At 41.0% G+C, this 21,456-nt stretch overlaps 1 protein-coding gene across 1 annotated transcript in view; it reads right to left on the bottom strand.

Moving 5' to 3' along the window:
- Positions 1–2,452: 2,452 nt before the first annotated feature.
- LRP2 (LDL receptor related protein 2) overlaps positions 2,453–21,456 on the bottom strand; it is a 199,470-nt gene continuing 180,466 nt past the window's right edge. The window contains exons 73-79 of the mRNA XM_036023343.1: positions 21,319–21,386; positions 21,021–21,138; positions 20,421–20,550; positions 9,806–9,911; positions 7,949–8,052; positions 4,194–4,265; positions 2,453–4,015 (exon numbers count right to left, since the gene is read on the bottom strand). Of these exons, the coding sequence (XP_035879236.1) occupies positions 3,854–4,015; positions 4,194–4,265; positions 7,949–8,052; positions 9,806–9,911; positions 20,421–20,550; positions 21,021–21,138; positions 21,319–21,386 (760 nt within the window). The 3' untranslated portion in view covers positions 2,453–3,853. The remainder of the gene's footprint in view (positions 4,016–4,193; positions 4,266–7,948; positions 8,053–9,805; positions 9,912–20,420; positions 20,551–21,020; positions 21,139–21,318; positions 21,387–21,456) is intronic.

Raw genomic sequence — 21,456 nt, 5'->3', positions numbered from 1 at the left:
TGGGGAAAGAGCAGCCCAAATCCAGTTTAGAACAAGGAGGTCCCTCATGCGACTGAAACCCCCTCTTCCAAGGGCTTCTATTAAATTGCACTAGTGGTAACTGAAGGCGAGACAGTAACGCACTTGGGCCAGAACTGCTTTCTCTGCCCTTAATGGAATACCAGTCACTGAAGGCTTCCTTTGGACAGAAAGTTTTGACAGGAGTTAAGAATGGTTTTAGGCAGCTGTTGGGCAGTAAGAGCAGAACGGGACAGGGATGCTGAGGGAGTCAGGTCTGTGTGGGTTAGGGTGGGGTATTTTCTTGCCTGCCTGTGTTAGAGATCAGAGTGGCAGAAGGACACCCAGGGACCAGACTGACTAAGGCCGGGTCCTGATCCAATACTTAACATCTGTAAGACCCTGTGCAAGTGACTTATCCTTTTACTTCAACGGCCTCATCTATAAATGGGGATGATGATGGTGATGATGATAATCTATTTCACAGGGCTGTTGGGTGGATTCAATGCATTAATACTTAGAAAGTGCTTAGAAGAGGCTGTGGCATATATGAAACATTCAATAAATACCTGCCATTATTATTGTTGTCACTAGGCAGTCTGGGTCACTAGAAATGCAGAAAATTAAAATGAGGAAAGAAAAGTCCTTCCTAGGTAACAATCTCGAGCTATAAAGCATGTTGCATTGTGCTTTGTAATTCACAAAGAATCTTTCCCTTTGTTATCTCTGCTTTCTGATCTGTAAAAAGGTAAAAATGGTACTTCTTGTATGAGGCTTCCAGAAGGATTGAGACACTTCATATAAAGTACTCAGTAAACGTTGGCTGTTACTGTTCAATAGTATTCCCTGGTATCTAGTAGATACTCAGTATTTATTGAGTGAATGAATAAATATTACCTTCATGAGAGCCCTACAGAGATTATTCTCTCCAGTTTTGTTTTTGTTTTTGTTTTTGTTTTTTTGAGGTAAAAAAGAACAAGTTTAGAAAAGCTCAACAGCTTGTGCTAGGTCAGCCAGCTATTTAGGGAAAGAGTCACGGCCCCACCTCTAAGTCACTTTCCAAGATACCAAAGCTGACTCCTAAACCAAGGTTTGGTGGCCGTCCAGATAAGGTAAGGTCACTGGTAGGCTTGAGTCCAGGATCTTTCTAGGACACCCGGAAGGCTTGTGCACCTCCAACGAGCTCCTACAGAGCTGTCTCACCCCTCTCCCCAGGCCTGACTAGCTCTTATTATTATCTTTGAGTCAGCCTGAGATAGTCTCTCTCCAAAATTAAACAATCACGGTTCCATCCCAATTCAGAGAGAAAAAAGAAACAAGTTAATGGATGGAATTCTCAATTGAAAGTTCTCCTCTCACATATTTTCCTTAAACCCATGGTCTTGGCCTCTGTTTCTCTCTGCAACTGAGGGCTGGGGCAATGCAGAGTGGGCGTAGGAGGGAGGGAGGGAGGGAGGGGGAAAAAGATCAATAGGAAACCCTGGAAGCAGGCGGCTGGTGAGACCTGACAGCTTTCTGTGGTCACATCCGCTGTGGCTGTATATTGTGATTGTATATTGTGCTGTACAGTCTGCTAGGGAAAGTGCTCCTGCTTCATATGATGAAGTGATGAGCAACATCAGCCCTTCAATCCCCTGAATAGCCCCTGTCCTCCATGGGCACAGCTGGACAGCTGCTGTGGCCAGAATGAGTGAGGCAGGGGCGCACCCCTCACTGGGAGAACCAAGCAGGAGGGGGATCGTGATTCTCACTCTCCAATATCCAAGTGCCAGAGGATGGGATCACAGCAGCAGGCTTTCTGATTTTTCCCCAGGGAAGACATGAATGTAAGCTAGAAACTCACTCTCATAAAAGAAATTCTCCGGAATAATATCTTAGTGAACTTAAAGTCCCAGACAAATATCAAAGCTGGGAATTGCAAGCATCTTCAAGCACAGGTTCTCCTTGCTCCCTTTTACACTTGGCATTCACAGTTGCTGATACAGCCCTCACATCCCAGAGTTAAGACATCAAAATACACCCACTGAAGCTGAGTCCCAGTTCTGAACAAAGCGACATCCAGCTGTGACCATCTCCATGGTCTCTCAGCGGCGGGTGCCTAATGGTAAGCTCTGGAACACAATTAGGTCCAAAATGGGGAACCTGGCTGGGGCCTAGGGTGTAAGGAAGGAAACGGGGAGCTGGAACTTGGCTTTGAAAGGCAGTCAAGGGAGCTGCTCACACAGAGAGTTCAAGTGGAAATCTAAAGGAAGGCTCTTTTAGATTGGGTTACTCTTCTTTCTGAGATCACCCTGCCAGGGTGATCTGTTAGGACTGAGTGCTCTAGAAATTCCCCCGTTTCTGCCTGAACCCTGGGCACCCTGGTTTCCAGGTTCCCTAGCACTCAAAGCCTCAAGCTATCTGCACAGCAAAATATAAGATTCATGGCCCAGGCTTAAGAAACACACAAAAGAAGTCTGATAAAATACACATTTATTAGAAATTTTTCAGCAGCATCATTTCCATTTGCTTTTCTAATCAAAATACATTTCAAAGTAATTACAATGAGCACTCAAAATGTGAGCAGCAAATAGTTTGAGAACTCAGGAATAAAATAATCAGTAGTACATGTTTCATTCATTCATCCATCCATCCATTCACTCATTGTTTTAAAAATGTGCAATATTAGCACAGAGAGCCAGGAATGCTACTTAGTATGAAAATTGAATATTCCTGCCATTGTTCTGGTTGTAGAGACTTTACCCATATTCCAGAGAAGAGCTGGACTCTACAGTGCATTCTCATATAAATGTATGATTTAGCCAAAGGACCTAAAAATAAAAACCAATAAGAACAGTTTCCCTTTCTATTCATGTCTGTTTGACTTAGGAAATAAATAGTCATTATAATGATATTTCCACACACAGAAACCCAGTTGAGGCTTTGCTTAACCAGTATTTTTTTCACATCCTACTTTATAAAGACATAGATTTGGTTTTAATAACTCGGCTCCTGGGTTCCAGTTTCTGGGGCAGGTGACCACCAGCAGTGCCAGGCAAGGACGGGAACCGCCCTGTGGTCCATCAAGTGAGGCAGGTCATTCGATTAGATACAAACACTTTGCAAACTAACTTGTACTTAATGACATGGGATTTTTTCACAGACATTAGAAAAAAAAATGTTGCCTTGGCAACTAGTGAGATACACATGAAACAGTGTTCTGGTGAGACAATGCAAATATGCAGAAGGGTGAAACTGAATCATTTTTTTCTAACTTCTGCATTGTCTGAGGTGTCGACAGTCAAATCGAGATGCCTGTACAATACACAGTGCCCTCTACTAATATACCTATTAATCAGGTTACCTGTGTATTGAACATTAATGAACTGCTAATATGTAAAAATGGACCCAAGAGTGGGTGGGGCCTGGATTCCCTTCCTGGATAATTCTACAGGGAATAGAAGTGGGGCCCCTTCTTTAGACACAGCCAAGGGCCCCAAGTCAATTCCTTCCTTCATGGGATCATTTCCTGTGATGACCACCAACCAATTCAGCAGGTAGTTTTATTATTAGCAAATTTAATGATGTGATAATCTTTCCCAAATTTACAAATGTACACGGTATTTGTACCATTACCTTTAGATAGCTTCAGCGCAAAGATATACATATAGTACACTGTGATAATTATTTGTAAAAATATGAGATAGCATTAAGTAAAAAAACACACAAGACAGTTTCCACAGGCACTTCCAACTACAGGTGAACAGAGAAAAATATAGCTTTATAATAAAGTACTGAACGTTAACTTTTTTTCATCTGTAAAAAATATCTGTGCAAAAGTGTGTTTCTCATTATTCCCTAAGTAACCGTAGCACTGCTACATCTCAGAGTCTTCTTTAACAAGGTTCGCTGTGTCTTTAAAAGTGTCTTCCGTGGCAGTATAGGCTGGAGCAGGGTTCCTTTTCGGAGGGACTTGAGCAGGCGGGGGAGGTGCCGGGGGTGAGGCCTCAGCAGCGCTCTCCTTCTGCTCGTTCTCCATCTGGGAGCACACGGAAACAGGCGTTAGCCACTCACTCCCCCAACGTGACTGCAGAGGGTTTGTGCAAAGAAGACGAATCTTGGCCAGTTTGCCCAGAATATTCCGACTGTGTGTCCAAGTGAGACTCGCAAGTTACTGCAAGTTACTGCCTGTGCTAAGAAAAAGTGTTAACACTTACCTCTGCATAGACGGGATTTTCAAAGTTGGTAGTTTGTTTGAGTTTTCGTTTGAAGATATTCCATTTTGTTGTCTAAATGAAAAAGGGAAATCAGAGAGCCTTCAGTAATTTTGTATGGGTTTCTTCCCGCACCTAGGTTTTAAAATTTCTTCTTAATAAAGGAATATGCAATTTGGAACCTAGGACCAGATGACCTGGCCCAAGTGGTAAATTATTCGATTTTTCTTTCAAGGGTCCCTGAACAGTAACTGAAACTCTCTGGGCTCTTTTCATTTAATAATTTAAAAATACTACCTTGGTTTGAAATTTATAATTTATAGAATCTATGTCCATAATATCTAGAAGCTGGCTTTTTTTGTGTTTTTTTTTTCTGGGGGGCGGGGAGGAAGGTTCCTTCTTATATGTGCCCTGAGCAGGGACCAAACCTGCAACCCAGGCATGTGCCCTGAGTGGGCATTGAACCCACAACCTTTTGCTTTGCAGGATGATGCCCAACCAACTGTGCCACACTGGCCAGGGCTATCTGGAAGCTTTGACAGAGACAGGCAAGTCTCTTCAGGGGCTGCCTGACATTTTAAGGAAAAAGCCAGATTACAACTCTCATTTCATAAAATGGTATCTTGATCCTTGATCAATTCAAGCACATCCCTTCTCCCCTCATCATTCCCTCCTGGAACCATAGTAACAAGAGCAATAACAAACACAGCTAACATTTATTGAGAGCTTGCTGTGTGTCAAGGACTATTCTAAGAGTTTTGCACCTTTCTGATTAATCTTCCTAATAATTCTGTGAGCCAAGTGCTCTTATTATCTTTATTTTACAGTCAAGAAAATGGAATCACAGCAAGATCAGATAACTAAATTGTAGGTGGGAAAGTGGGCAATGACTACAGAACCCAGGAGCCCATAAATGAAGGGACCCAAAGAGAAATCATCCTAGACTGTGAGGGGTGGCCCATCTTGCTGAAAAGCTGCTGGTGGTGGCAATGCTGGCACAGCTGTGGCTGGAAAATGAAAGGGGACAAGGGAACTGGGACAGGAAACAGACAGCCTTCTGCACTGGGTAGCTCAGGTATCCCATGTTTTATGGGGTGCCTCTGGCACTGTGAAAGCATGGGGCCAATATCTGAAGGAGTGGGGAGCACGTGACGACAGGAGAAGTAGAAGAGACCGGTCCCTTTAACCCATATCTAAGTGTGCACCTTCCTTACACGTGGCCACCACCAAGGGGAAGATGAAGACATTCATAGCAGAGCCCGGCCTCTGGAGGCTTATGCTTAAATGGGAAAGGTCAAAGCTCTTAAAAGTCACTGCTTCAATATGGAATGGCTACTAGGAATTAAGCAATTACTAATCAAAGAAACGGTGGTGATTTTCATTTCTATCTCCTTGGGAAATCCAGTGCATGTCAACGTGACTTTTAGAAAATGACAGAACTGAGTTACAGGATTTCATGTTCTGAACTTTCAGTACTTTGAGAAGATGTACTCAAAGGTGAAAGATACATTTGTGGGGACGTTGGCAAGTTAGTGTCAACCTAACTTGATCCTAACCAGGTGCCCCTAGTACTCTGAGCCACACTGGCTGTTATCTCAGTGCCCAGGAGGCAGCAGACACAGGAAGACCCCCGGACATGCCATGGAGGACAGACCTTAGAACAGGGGGGTCAAGCTCAATTTCATCAGGGGCCATATCAGCCTCGTAGTTGCTTTCAGAGGGCCGAATGTAAGTTTAGGACTGTGTAGATGTAACTAGTCCTTAACAGTGAAGTGAGAGCTCAGCACTGCCACCAGGTAGAAACAAGGTGCCGGCCGGCTAAAACAAGGTGGAGGGCTGAGGGCCCTGTGTTTGCCACCTGTGCTTTAGAGAGTCTCAGAACAGGAACCTAATCAACAAAACAAACAAACAAGCAAAATATAACCAAAGACACTGAAATTGAGAACCAGCTGACAGTGACCAGAGGGGAGAGGGGAGGGAATTTTGGGGGAAAAGGGTGAAGGGTTTGCAGGAACAATTATAAATGACATATGACAATAATGGTGTGGGGGCGGGGGGTGGAAAAGGGAAGGAGGTAGGGAGCACTGGAGGGTTGTGCTGGGGTGGAAAAGGCAGAAAACTGTAATTGAACAACATTAAGAGAGAGAGAGAGAGAGAGAGAGAGGAAGAAGTAATATACTGCAGAGATGGAAATGAGAAAGGAAAGGACTACTCTTGGTGAAGATCCACTACTCTTATTTGAAAGAGTCTCTCCATGTTCATTTGTTTTCGATGACTCATGAGTATGTAGGTTAGAGGTCACAGCACCTGCACCACTCCCCTTCCTGCTCAGGCTGACAGAGGGCTGTCTCGGCAAGTGGCTCTTGCCACTCAAAATAGGCTGAGAGGAAAAATTGCACTGCCTTAGGGTTGAGTCAGACTTGGGGAACCACATGCATGACATGCAAGTATTCTCATGTCCATGGAAAATTAATCTTCAAAATCTACTTTTTAAATGTAGTTTGAAGAAAAAAATTCAGCTCCTTGAAAAATATAAAACTGGAAATTCCTTTCTAAGACAACATCTGTGTGTGTGTGTCAAGAAAAGAAAGAATTAGCAAATACAACCTGAAAAGGTGAACAGAGACCTTTGTTATAAGCTCTTCTCATTAGCGTTGTTTAGTTCAACTTTTATTTTAACCTGAACAAGCAGAACAGGAGCCAATGTCTAAAGTGCCTGAAAATCCAAAATGACCTCCAAGTTAACTTTGCAAATGCCAATTCTGTTTATAGATTACGCAGTTTGAGAAATAAGGATTTTATAAAATGCTAAGATTTCTACCTATCCTTAGACTTGTGTTTCTTTATATTATTTCACAGAAGACATAGCACCTTAAAACTGAGACATCCTAGGTCCTGTGTTCTCGACTGAGATCACAATGCCCTGGGAGACGCCCTATATAGAATGGTTTTGTACCCAAAGAGCCACCCCAACCAATATGCCAATAGTGCCCTCAAGGAGAAACGTTGAGGACTCCAGTGCTCAGGGGCAAAATAGCTTGCCCAGAATCAAACAGCTAGACCTTAGGTAGCATCACCGTGTCCATTAAAACTAGTAATATTACCCATTAGTATAAAATTTTATATAATTTTATTTATTGAATTTCTCTCTATAGACTAAATAATGTAAACCTTTCAAGAGACCTGCAGGAATGGTAGAGAAGCTTTATCTACTGGTTTTTTTTCTTTTAATCTCCACATTGAGGGCAATAATGTTGGTGGAGAGTTAGGCCAATAGACAGATAGATGAAGAAGGTATCGATTAGCGCCATCTAGTGGTGATTATAGGTGACAGCTGTAAAACTAAGAACAGCATACATTATTAAGGGACAAAGATGTACACTGTAGTAAAACTGAATTACACACTAAAAGAAAGGGTCTTCTATATGTATCCTTGATGCAGTGAGCTGTTCATTCATACTAAGTCACTTTCTCAGATTAAACACCTCTGGTCTGAAGAGGCTGGATCCAGATGCCCTTTTCTCTGCATGATCTCCCATGCCACAAGGAACATCATTTCCATCTCAGTGTTGGAATACAGATTTATTTTGTGGGAAGTTTTCAACTTATGATTTTTAAAACTTATCTTTATTAACTGCCTACACATCTTAGGATCTGTGAGCCTATTGGGGTCTCCCTAGTTTGCCCTGGATTAAATAAACCCAGCAAGTCCAAATCCCTCTCCAAATTCTGTACCATGCCAGTGGTGAGTCCATTACCTGAGTTCCATCAGCACTTGGGGAAGTTGGCTTCGTGTCTGGAGCTAGCTCAGACGGGTTTATGGGGCTCCCATAGTTCTTGTTCTCCACATTTTCAGATGCAGGCAACTGTGCAAATATTAGAGGCCATTAACCAGTGCTGACAGAATTTGTGCTGTAAAGTTTCTTAACAAATCTTTGGTTCTGTTTTTCCCACAGACATGGTCAGGCACCGATTTTACTATGAGACTGAGCCCAGGGCCCAGGAATAAGTACCACCCCCATTTCACCACCAACCACTGAGTCATCTATCTCCTGCCTTAATCATGGATGGCAAATGCATCCACCAGTAGTAATAGCAATTTCTATTATTTTCTCTACATCCCCTCACTCCTGCTATTGACAGTATTTTTGGATAATAGTTACTCTGGTTGTACAATGACAGCCAAAATCCCAGGAGAAAAGCATGACTTATTCCCAAACTCATTGGTGAACTGAAAATCTTTATCTTTGGATATTCAGAATAAAATTAATAATTTCAGGGGACTGCTTAGTGGGTTAAATTTTTATATATAACTTTTATATATTTTACTTTTCAATATGATTCTGTATTAGTTTCAGAAGTATAGCATAGTGGTTAGAAAATCCTGTACTTTACAGAGTGGTCTCCCTGATGTGTCAAGTACCCGCCTGCCCCACACATAGTTACTTTGATGCGATTCACCGTATTCCCCGTGCTGTCACTTGTGTCTCTGTGCCTGCCTGTAACTTCCAGAGGCTGAATTTTTTAAATGAGGCATAATGAAATTAACACTCCTCTAGACATTCCCTCTTAAGCTCAAATTACCATGGATATATAATCAATAAATTACAGGATAGAAATGAACTCCTTTTCCTGTATTTTTACACTCACCGCTTCATTTCTTCTCAAACTTGGGTATCTGTTTGTAAACATGGCCTCATTTTATTTCAAGTGAAAATGCCAAATAAGACGTCATATCTGTTTATCATGTGACTAAAGTTTTGCCATCTGGATATTTAAGGATTCAGCAAAATGCTTTCAAGATTCAAATATTTCTGAGCTTAAGAAAGTTATTCATAAAATAAACATTTGTGTCTTGTGTTAAAATGTGCCATTATCTTGTGAACACAAAAGAAGTTTAGGTGTTAACAATAAAACTATATTTCACTGAGGCTGGAGTTGTTTTGACGGAGGAATTCAGGCTAACAGTTGGCCGGCACTGGATGTTGGAGCTATTGATCCCGACCTAATGAAGTTTTCTCCGGCACGCGTGCTCCTGCCTCATCCCCCTGCCTCATCCCCCTGCCCTTCTTAAGGATGAGTAAGTAAGTAGTGGGGATGCACTGGAGGAAATTTAGATATCTGCCTCTCAACTTTGGAGATGTTTGTACTTTTCAGAAAAGTATGAGAAAGGCGGGCAGGGGGAGGTCACCTGAAAATCACACATTTGTGATACCAGTAAGAACACAGAGAGTATAGTCAGCCCTGCATGTCTCTGCATAGTGACCCGGCAATCACCCACTCATTCATTTCACTGACATTTACAGGTTGCCTGTGTGTGTCAGGCACTGTGTTTGCCATGCCTCTCAACAGGCTCAGAACGAGTCCTCTTGGTCTGACCACTCAGAATGAAAAGGTTCTTGGTCAGCACCCCCAGAATGGTCACCAAACCTCAACAACTATGCTGCAAAACGGGCTTCTGATTGTATTCAGGACTCGTGTCCTTGGATCAGTCCTGTTACTACAGACAGTGAAGCTGAGGATTGGGGATAAGGCTGCCCCTAAAAGAGTGTTCATTATTCAATAGAGCAAGATCCAGCAGTAGTAACACCTGAAAGAAAGGACCATGTGACTTCTCACCTGGGTTGGTTGAGCCACTTTAACAGCACTGTCCCCGGTTGCATACATTGGGTTCTCAAATACTATGGGTTGTTTCCCCATCTCCATGGTAAAGTGATCACTCTGATAAAGGGGTAAAAAATCATACCATACTGAGCTGGTTCACACACAGAGGGAGGTGTTCTCCTCATGCCTAGACACATGCTAGATGCTATGCCGAATTTACCCCCCGAAAGTTGCAAAAATTAATAAATACACAGCAGAAGCACAAGACCTCCATACGGGAATTTTCAACCCCTTTCATCTCATGGAACACATAAACTAATTGCTAAAATTTTTTACACACCAAAAAATACATGTTTTTGCTGATCTGACAAAGAAAATAGGTATAATTTTGATTTAGTCACACCATACAGCTATTGTTGTGTTGGCTGTTGTCACTTTTCATTTGACAATCTATGGGAAAAGAGGTCAGTGCCCCAGACTAAGTAGGTATTACATGTTTTAAAAATTCTTTCAGCACACCAGTGGAAAACCACTAATGTAAAGTTAAAAATAGAAACACTCTTCCTATACCTATGGCACCTCAATGCAAACAACTCACTTGGGGATTAGGTTTAGACAACAGAGAAAAGGGTGGGCAGAGGAAGAAGAGCAAAGTGGAAAACAGAAAGGGTGGGGAGAAAAAAGAATGGGTAGTATTGTGCTTTTACGCAGGAGCAAAAATGAAAGCTTTGGGGCAAAGGCAGAATGCTGAAAATAATTTCCCTACACTGATTTTACTGTACCAGTCCACTGATGAAATAATCCATTTGGTCCTCACAGAAGGTATTATTGTATCCATTCAACAGATGGGGCACAGGGGGTCAGCAAGCTCCATGTCTATCATTACATACTTAGAAGGCAGCAGAGTTGTAATTTGAAGCAACCCACTGACTCTAAATCACCATTTATTCCATCATTATATAACAGTGAGAAAATAAGCAACACTGGAAAATGCATATTCCCTACTCCTTTCTCTACTCCTTCCTTCAAAAATACAAAAAGTCATCAAATAAAAAGAGAATATCTTAGTCTGTCTCCTTCACCAAAAATTATAAGACCATTTAAGATTCCAATTAAACTTAATTAAGACTGTTTAGAGGAAATCCAAGATGGCAGAGAAGTAAGTGGAAGCTATACTAACCCCCTCCCAAGACCAAACTGGAATTATCACTAAATTAAAGAAAACTCATCCTGAATAACCAACTGAACACTAGCTGAAGAGAAGGCTTACAGCCAGGGACTTACAGAAGAAACCACTTCACCACAAGACTGGTAGGGAATGTTGGGGTGCAAAGGGCTGGCTGGGCTCCCATGGGCAGCAGCTGAAGTTCTGGAGAGATATTTCAGTGTCTGGGGGGAGGGGTCTCCAAGAAGTGTGGGGTCTAAACCCCAAGCTGGGCTCCCAAGCCTCGAGCACCAGAACCAGAAAAGGAACCCAAATAACATCTGGCTATGAAAAGCAGTGGGGTTTCTGTCTGCAGAGAGCCCCTTAAAGGACCAATGCACAAAAGTTAATTTGCAGCCACTGACCCTGGACTCTGACAGAGCAGACTAGAGACGCACAAGGAGAGTCTTGGGTTGGTGGAGAGAGAGGGCTGCAGGGCCAGCTACCGGGATCCCTGTGCTAAGTTAATTCCCACACTACAGAGGCCACCTTTCTCCAGCAGAGCACTCCCCTCCAAGCCTGAGGGGAAGCAACAGCCCCACCCATAGGAATCCCTCTTGCCACATCCCGTGGAGCTTAAGGCTGGCTGCTCAAGAGTATAGCTGGAGGCTATTTCAGAAACAACCTAACAGAAACCTTCAGGCCAACAAGGATTGCTGGGAGCTCTGAGACTTTAGCTGACCCTCCCGCAGGTATGGCGCTGGTAAAAGCCGGCCTTTGTGCATAGCCAGGTTCTTTCTGCACACCAACAGGACCAGGAGAGAGGGAGCTAAATATTATAGATCTCTGATAGCTCCAAACAGGTTGACCAGGGCCAGTTACAAGCAGTATCTGACAAATGCCTACAACAGACTCTTTGCAGATCCACCTGATACATAGAAACAGATACAAAGAAGCAGCCAAAATGTGAAGACAAAGAAACAGGTCCCAAATGAAAGAACAAGAGAATACTACAGAAGAAGAACTAAATGAAATGAAGGCAAGTAATTTCCCAGATATAGAGTTTAGAGTAATGATTGTAAGGATACTCAACAGCATGGAAAATGGCATAGAAACCATAAAAGAGGACCAAGAAGAAATAATGAATGCAATATATGATATAAATAATACACTGGAAGGAATAAATAGTAGGTTAAATGAAGCAAAGGACAGAACCAGCAATTTGGAGGAGAAGGTAGAAAAAACACCCAAACAGAGCAACAAAAAGAAAAAATAATTTTAAAAAAATGAGAATTTAAGAAACCTTTGGGACAACATGAAGCACAACAACATCCATGTCATGGGAATACCAGAAAAAGAAGAGAGTGAGCAAGGGATCAAGAACCTATTTGAAGAAACAATGACAGAAAACTTCCCTAATCTGGTGAAGGAAAAAGACACACAAGTCCAGGAAGCTCAGAGGGTCCCAAACAAGATGGACCAAAAGAGATCTACACCAAGACACATCATAAATAAAAATGGTAAAGGTTAAAGACAAGGAGGGAATCCTAAAAGCCTCAAAAAAAAAAAAAAAAAGGCAGTTAGTTACCTACAAGGGAGCTCCAATTAATCTGTTACCTGATTTCTCAACAGAAACATTTCAGACCAGAAGAGAGTGGCATTAAATATTTAAGGTGATGAGAAGCAAGGACCTACAATCAAGAGTACTTTACCCAGCAAGGCTATCATTTAAACTGAAGGAGAAATAAACAGCTTCCCAGAGAAGAAAAAGCTAAAGGAGTTTGTTAACACCAAACCAGTACTGCAAAATATGCCAAAGGGCTTACTTTAACAAGAAGAGGAAAAAGAAAAAGAGAGGAATACCATTTAACAATAAAATGGCAATAAATATATATCTGTCAATAATCACCTTAAATGTAAATGGCTTACAGGCTCCAACCAAAAAACATAGGGTAGCTCAATGGATAAGAAAACAACCCATACATACATTGCCTTCAAGCAATCCACTTCAGATCAAAAGAGACTCAGAGACTAAGAGTAAAGGAATGGAAAAAGATACTTCATGCAATTGAAAAGGGGGAAAAAAAGCTGAGGTAACAACACTTATATCTGACAAAATATACTGTAAAACCAAGACTATAGTAAAAGACAAAGAAAGGCACTACATAATGATAAAAGGAACAATCCAACAAGAGGATATAACTTTAGTAAACATTTACTCACCCAACATAGGAGCACCTAAATAGGTAAAGCAAATCTTCATGGGCATCAAGGAGGAGATCAACAGAAATACAGTCATACTAGATTTTAACACCCCACTGACTTCAAAGGATAGGTCTTCCAGATAGAAAGACAAGGAAAAAGTAGCCTTACCACACTAAATCAAATGGATTTAATTGATATCTTCAGAGTATTTCACCCCAAAACAGCAGATTATATATACTTTTAAAATGCACATGGAATGTTTTCTAGGACAGGCCACATATTGAGATACAAAACAAGTCTCAATAAATTAAACAAGACAAAATCATATCAAGCATCTTCTATGACTGCAATGCTATGAAAGTAGAAATCAATCGCAAGAACAATCCTGAAAAACACACAAAGACATGGAAGCTAAATAACACGTTACTAAACAATGAATGGGTCAACAACAAGATCAAGGAAGAAATCAAAAGATACCTTGAAACAAATGAAAATAAGGACACAGCAACCCAAAATCTGTGGGACACAGAGAAAGCAGTCCTAAGAGGGAAATTCATAGTATTACAAGCCTATCTTGAAAAGAGAGAGAGAAAGAGAGAAGAAAGAAAAGAAAAAGCTCAAACAAACAGTCTAACTTTACACTTAAAGAAAATTGAGAAAGAACAACAAAAAAAGCCTACAGTGAGTAGAAGGAAGAAAATAATTAAGGTCAGAGCAGAAATAAACAAAATAGAGTCTAAAAAATGATACAAAAGAGCAATGAATACCAGAGCTGCTTCTTTGAAGAAATAAACAAGATTGACACACCTTTAACCACACTCATCAAGAAAAAAAGAGAGAGGGCCCAAATAAATAATCATAAATGAAAGAGAAATCACAACTGACACCAAAGAAATACAAAGGATTGTAAGAAAACATTATGAACACCTATATGCCAACACATTGTACAACCTGGATGAAATGGATAAATTCCTAAAAACGTACAATCTCCCAAAACTAAATCAGGAAGAATCAAAGAATCTGGATAGACAGATTACACCTAGTGAAATTGAAACAGTAATCAAAAAACTCCCAACAAACAAAAGCCCTGGACCATACGGCTTCACAAGTGAATTTTACCAAACATTCTAAGAAGAACTAACATCTCTCCTTCTCAAACTATTTCAAAATATTTAAGAGTAGAGAAGACTCCCAAGCTCATTTTATAAGGTTAGCATTATGCTAATTGCAAAACCAGATAAAGACACTACAAAAAAAGAAAATTATAGGCCAATATGCCTGATGAACATAGATGCTAAAATCCTCAACAAAATATTAGCAAACCAAATACAGAAATACATCAAAAAGTTCATACACCATAATCAAGTGGGATTCATTCTGGGAATTCAAGGTTGGCACAACATTTGCAAATAAATGTGATTCACCACATAAACAAAATGAAGGATAAAAACACATGATCATATCAATACATGCAGAAAAATCATTTTGTAAAATCCAGCACCCATTATGAGAAAACCTCTCAGCAAAGTGGGAATAGAAACACCATACATAAACATAACAAAGGCCACAAAAACCCACAGCCAATTACCATACTCAATGGACAAAAATTACAAGCATTCCCCTTAAGATTAGGAACAAGACAGGGAAGTCTGCTTTCACCTCTCTTATTTAACACAGTACTAGAAGTCCTAGCCACTGTAATCAGACAAGAAGAAGAAATAAAAGGTATCCAAATTGTAAAGGGAAAAGTAAAACCATCTCTGTTTGCAGATGACATGATACTGTACATGGAGGACCCTAAAGGTTCCACCAAGAAACTATTAGAAATGATAAATGAATTCGGCAAAGTAGCAGGATACAAAATTAATATCCAGAAATCAGCTGCATTTTTATATGCCAATAATGAACTAACAGAAAGGAAAATTAATAAAAACAACCCCATTCACAATTGCTTCAAAAAGAATAAAATACCTAGGAGTAAATCTAACCAAAGATGTAAAAGACCTGTTCTTGGAAAATTATGACACTAAAGAAAGAAACTGAAGAAGGTACAAATAAGTGGAAATACATACACTGTTCATGGATAGTAAGAATTGACATCTCTATAATGTCCATGCTACTCAAAGCAATCCACAGATTCAACTTATCAAGATTCCAGTGGCATATTTCACAGAATTGAAACAAATATTTCAAAAATTTATATGAAACCACAAAAGGCCTCCAGAACAACAGTGATCTTGAGAAAGAAAAACAAATTGGAGGAATCACATTACTTAATATAAAACTATACTATAATACCACATGAATCAAAACAACATGGTTCTGGTAGTGTGCTATGTGTGTTTTTAAATCAAAAACAGACACATAGATTAATGGAACCGAATAGAAAGCCCAGAAATAAACCCACATCTTTATAGTCAATTAATATTTGACAGAGGAAGCAAGCATATGCAATGGGGTAAAGATAGTTTATTAAGTAAATGATGTTGGGAGAATTGGACAGAGAAAAATAAAACTAAACCACCTCCTTACACCACACAGAAGAATAAATCCAAAATGGATTAAAGACTTAAATGTTAGACCTGAAATGATAAAAATCCTGGAAGAAAACATAGGTAGTAAAACCTCAAACGTAGCTCAAAGTTATATTTTATCTGATCTATTTCCTCAGACAAGGGAAACAAGAAAAAATGTAAACAAACAGGACTACATCAAACTAAAATTTTTACACAGCAAAAGAAACCATCAACAAAATAAAGATACAAACCATGGAATGAAAGAACATATTCACCAACATATCTGATAAGGGGTTAATATCCAAAATTTATAAAGAACCTTTAAAACTCAACACTAAAAAACAAACAATCCAATTAAAAATTGGGCAAAGGACCTAAATAGACTCTTATCCAAAGAGGACATACAGATGGCCAACAGACATATGAAAAGATGCTCAACATCACTAATCATCAGAGAAACACAAATTAAAACTACAACGAGATATCACTTCATACCTGTCAGAATGGCTATCATCAATAAACCAGCAAAAAACAAGTGTTGATGAGGATGTGGAGAAAAGGGGACTCTTTTACACTGTTGGGGGAATGCAGACTGATGCAGCGAAAGCGATACAGAGATACCTGAAAAAATTAAAAATGGATCTGCCTTTTGACCCAGTGATCCCAGTTGTGCAAATATATCTGAAGAAATCCAAAACATTAATTTAAAAGAATATAAGCACCACTATGTTGATTGCAGCGTTATTTACAATCGCCAAGATATGGAAGCAGCCCAAGTATCTATCAATAGAAGAGAGGATAAAACAACTATGGGACATTTATATAATGGAATTCTACTCGACCATAAAAAAGAAGAAAATTTTACCCTTTGCAACAGTATGGATGGACCTGGAGAACATTATGCTAAGTGAAATAAGTCAATCAGAGAAAGACAAATACCATATGATTTCACTCATATGTGGAATCTAATGAACAAACTGAACTAACAAGCAAAACAGAGACAGACCCATGGAGAGAGAGCAGATGACAGCTATGGGGGAGAGGGCAGGTTAGGGGGTAAAGTGATCAAGCAAAACCAGAAAAGGACTATGGACATGTACAACAAGGTGGTGATTGCAGGAGGGGAGAGAGTGTAAGGAGGATGAATGGTGATGAAAAAAATATAACAGTGTTTAGAATTCCAATTCAAAATTGGAATTCGTGGCATATAGAACAAGGGTAAGTTTCAGTTTTATTACTGTTTTTGGACACATTTCTGCAAAAAACCTAATGTTTCCTAACTTTGTTGTTAAGGTGAAGAGTTTATTCTGAGAGGCCTCCCATCTTTTTTTTCCGAGGATAACTTCATTCTCTATAAAAAGTGTTTCTGACTTCCAGCCAAGATAGAAGCATAGGTAGGTAGACACACTGTGCCTCCTCGCACAACCAAAATAAGGACGACAAAACTTTAGAAACAAAAAAACAACCAGTACTGACAGAAAATTGAACTGTATGGAAGTCCGACAACCAATGAGTTAAAGAAGAAACATTCATCCAGACCGGTAGGAGGGGCAAAGTCGGGCGGCCAGGCAGAGAGGGCTTGCGGCAAAGCAGTGGCTGGCAGACCCAGTGAGGCAGCGACTGTGGAGGGGTGCAGCGCGTCCAGTCCCACATTCGTGCACAGATAAACCAGGCGAAACTGGGGAGCAAGACAGACCACACAAACCAGGGTTCCAGTGTGGGGAAATAAAGCCTCAAAACACTGATTGAAACCACCTGTGAAACCACCTGTGGGGGGGTTGAGGCGCAGGGAGAGACTCCCAGCCTCACTGGAGAGTTCATCAGAGAGACTCACTCACAGGGTCCTAGAATGCACACATATCCACCCACATGGGAATCAACACCAGAAGGGCCCAGTTTGCTTGGGGAAAGTGGGGGAAGTGACTGAAATCCGGCAGACAGTGGAGCAAGTGCCATTGTTCCCTCTTGGACCCCTCCCCCACATACAGCGTCACAACCCAGCAACTGGGATGCCCCACCCTGGTGAACACCTAAGGCTCCACCCCTGATACAAAACAGGTGTGTCAAGACAAAAAAAAATGACTCAAACAAAAGAACAGATCAATGCTCCAGAGCAAATACAACTAAGTGACAAAGAGATCATCAACCTATCAGATGCACAGTTCAAAGCACTGTGATCAGGATGCTCACAGAACTGGTTGAATTTGGTCACAAATTAGATGGAAAAATGAAGGCTACACTAAGGGAAATAAAAGAAAATGTACAGTGAACTAATAGTGATCAGAAGGAAACTGGTACTCAAGTCAATGGAGTACACCTGAAGGAAGAAAGAAACATCCAAAGAGAAAAGAATGAAGAAACAAGAATTCAAAAAAATGAGGAGACATTTAGGAACCTCCAGGACATCTTTAAACATTCCAACATCCACGAATTATAGGGGTACCAGAAGGAGAAGAGGAAGAGCAACAAGTACAAGAGTTATTTGAACAAATAATGAAGGAGAACTTCCCCAATCTGGCAAGGGAAATAGACTTCCGGGAAGTCTCAGAGAGTCCCAAAGTTGAACCCAAGGAGGAACACATAAAGGTACATCATAATTACATTACTCAAGATTAAAATTAAGGAGAGAATCCTAAAAGCAGCAAGAGATTTAAGGAGACAGTTACCTACAAAGGAGTTCCCATCAGACTGTCAGCTGATTTCTCAAAAGAGATCTTACAGGCAAGAAGGGGCTAGAAAGAAATATTCCAAGTCATGAAAGGCAAGGACCTGCATCCAAGATTATTCTACCCAGCAAAGCCTTCATTTAGAATGGAAGGGCAGATAAAATGCTTCCCAGAAAAGGTCAAGGAGTTCATCATCACCAAGCCATTATTATATGAACTGTTAAAGGGACTTATCTGGACTTCCAGCAAGATGGAGGCATAGGTGGATGCACCGTACCTCCACGCACAACCAAGATTAGAATAACAACAATTTAGAGGCAGAATAACACCCAGAACTGATAGAGAATTTATCTGAATGGAAGTCGGACAGCCAAGAAGTTGAAGTAGACCTGTTCATCCAGACCAGTAGGAGGGGAGGAGAGGAGCAGCCGGGTGCGGGTCGAGGTGCATGGAGAACAGGGAGAACTGGGCACATAAGGCAACGGGGAGCGCATAAGGCATCTGGGGCGCGCAAGATCACAGCGGATGGACCCTGAGTACACAAGCAGCAGCTAGTGGACCCAGTGAGGTGGCGATTGTGGACCAGGGCAGAGCGCGCAACCCAGGATCCCAGAGAAAAGACTGAGATCCCAGGAGAATGGAGCTACCGCCATTGTTCGCCCCCACCCCCACATACAATGTCACAATCTAGCGACTGGGGTGCCCAGCCCTGGTGAACACCTAAGGCTCCACTCTTCAACATAACAGGAGCAACCAGACCAAAAAAAAAAAGAGAGAGAGAGATGGCTCAAACAGAAGAACAAATCAGTGCCCCAGAACTCATCTTTTTAAGTGACCGAAAGATAGCTAACCTATCAGATGCATAGTTCAAAACACTGGTGATCAGGAAGTTCACAGAATTGGTTGATTTTGGGTGCAAATTAGATGAACAAATGCAGGTTACGATTAAAGAAATGAAGGAAAATGCACAGGGAACCAATAGTGATGGGAAGGAAACTGGGACTCAAAACAACAGAGTGGACCAGAAGGAAGAAAGAAACAACCAAACAGGAAGGAATGGAGAAATAAGAATTCAAAAAAATGAGGAGAAGCTTAGGAACCTCCAGGACATCTTTAAACGTTCCAACATCTGAATTATAGGGGTGCCAGAAGGAGAAGAGGAAGAGCAACAAGTGGAAAACTTATTTGAACAAATAATAAAGGAGAACTTCCCCATTCTGGCAAAGGAAACAGACTTCCAGGAAGTCCAGGAAGCTCAGAGAGTCCCAAAGAAGTTGGACCCAAGAAGAAACACACCAAGGCACATCATAATTACATTAGCCAAGGTAAAAATGAAGGAGAGAATCCTAGAAGCAGCAAGAAATAAGGGGTCAGTAACCTACAAAGGAGTTCCCATCAGATTGCCAGCTGATTTCTCAAAAGAGATCTTACAGGCAAGAAGGGGCTGGAAAGAAGTATTCCAAGTCATGAAAGACAAGGACCTCCATCCAATATTGCTCTATCCAGCAAAGCTTTCATTTAGGATGGAAGGGCAGATAAAGTGCTTCTCGGATAAGGTCAAGTTAAAGGAGTTCATCATCACCAAGCCCTTATTTTATGAAATGTTAAAGGGACTTATCTAAGAAAAGAAGATAAAAAAACATGTATAGTAAAAGGACAGCAAACTCACAATTATTAACAACCACACTTAAACAAAAACAATAACAAACTAAGCAAACAACTAGAATAGGACCAGAACCACAGAAATGGAGATCACATGGAGGGTTATCAACAGGGTAGTGGGAGGAGGAGAGAGGGGAAAAGGTACAGAGAATAAGTAGCATAGATGGTGGGTAGAAAATGGACTGGGGGAGGATAAGAATAGTATGGGAAATGTAGAAACTAAAGAACTTATAAGTATGACACATGGACATGAACTAAAGGGGGGAACTGTGAATGGGAGAGGGTATGCAGGGTGGAGGGGAGTGAAGGGGGGAAAATGGTAAAACTGTAATGGCATAATCAATAAACTATATTTATAAAAAATTTTAAGTGTTTCTTTTATAAAATAGTAAAAACGACAACCTTCAAACAGTCATTGTGAAACCCCACTCACCATCACCACCGCTCTGTCAATAGCCGATTCAGGTCCAAACCCAGATATTCCGATATCCATATTAACATCAGCCCCTGATCTGAAGGTCACCCCATTTCCATTTTCAGAGGATTTGACAAGACTGCTTAAACTGAAAAGAAGTCATGAAGACAGTGTTATTGTTTTTTGTAACAATGATTTGTAATAATAATATCCTTTTCTCCATATTGCTAAGTCTCACACAAAGGAAATGCTCAACGTCCACTCTGAATTTACTCATCATACGCTAGTGAGTTCCCTTCGCTCCCTGGAAGTGCTAAGCTTTGGATCTGAGAGGGGGCCAACTTGACCCTTACAAGAATGGAGCCTTTTTTCCAGCCCCACCTGAGAGCCCACCAGCAGACACCACCATTGGACTTTAAAATGTGATTTGCATTCAGGCTTCTAAGAAGCACTTGATCGAGAATTTGTGATTTTCAGTAACTGCTTCGAATTCACTATTTTTTTGTTTCTGAAGAATAGATGAACTGTGTATTTTGCTCTTTTAACTAAAAAAAATTGTTTCCCCATGGTTGCATCTCCCAGGCTTCCAAAATCAATATTCCACATAATGAAACTGACCTTGGCAGTTTGGGCAGAGAGGGCAAAAGGGAGCCCGTTTTCCGATAGTGGAAAAATCCCAGCGTTGCCAGAGCTCCGATTATGATGATCAGGATGATGGTCAACAGCACGGCCGTGGCTGCCATCAAGGAGGGAAGAAGCGAACAAGTTACCACACGAAGGAGAAGAGCCAGTCTTCGCTGAAGAAGCGGGGGACTGGAACCCTCATCCTTCAAAGACCAGGCTAAGCAGGCTGTACACAGCATTCAATTCAGGCTCTGTGCAGTGTTTCCAGATTGCTCTTTTTCTTAAAACTTACTTGTTCCTGGAGAAATGCCTCTCGAAAGCCCTATTTCACAGTAACTTCCCATGTAGCCACTGGGACACCTGAAAGTGAAAGAATTGTTCATAAGATATTGCCTTCTTAGGCGTCTACTGCAATTGTATAAGTGCATCT

The sequence above is a fragment of the Phyllostomus discolor genome, chromosome 4 (genome assembly GCF_004126475.2).
Source record: "Phyllostomus discolor isolate MPI-MPIP mPhyDis1 chromosome 4, mPhyDis1.pri.v3, whole genome shotgun sequence".
NCBI classification, from domain to species: Eukaryota; Metazoa; Chordata; class Mammalia; order Chiroptera; family Phyllostomidae; genus Phyllostomus; species Phyllostomus discolor.
Note: the sequence above shows the minus strand (reverse complement) of the source record. Positions and strands in the feature narration are given on the sequence as shown.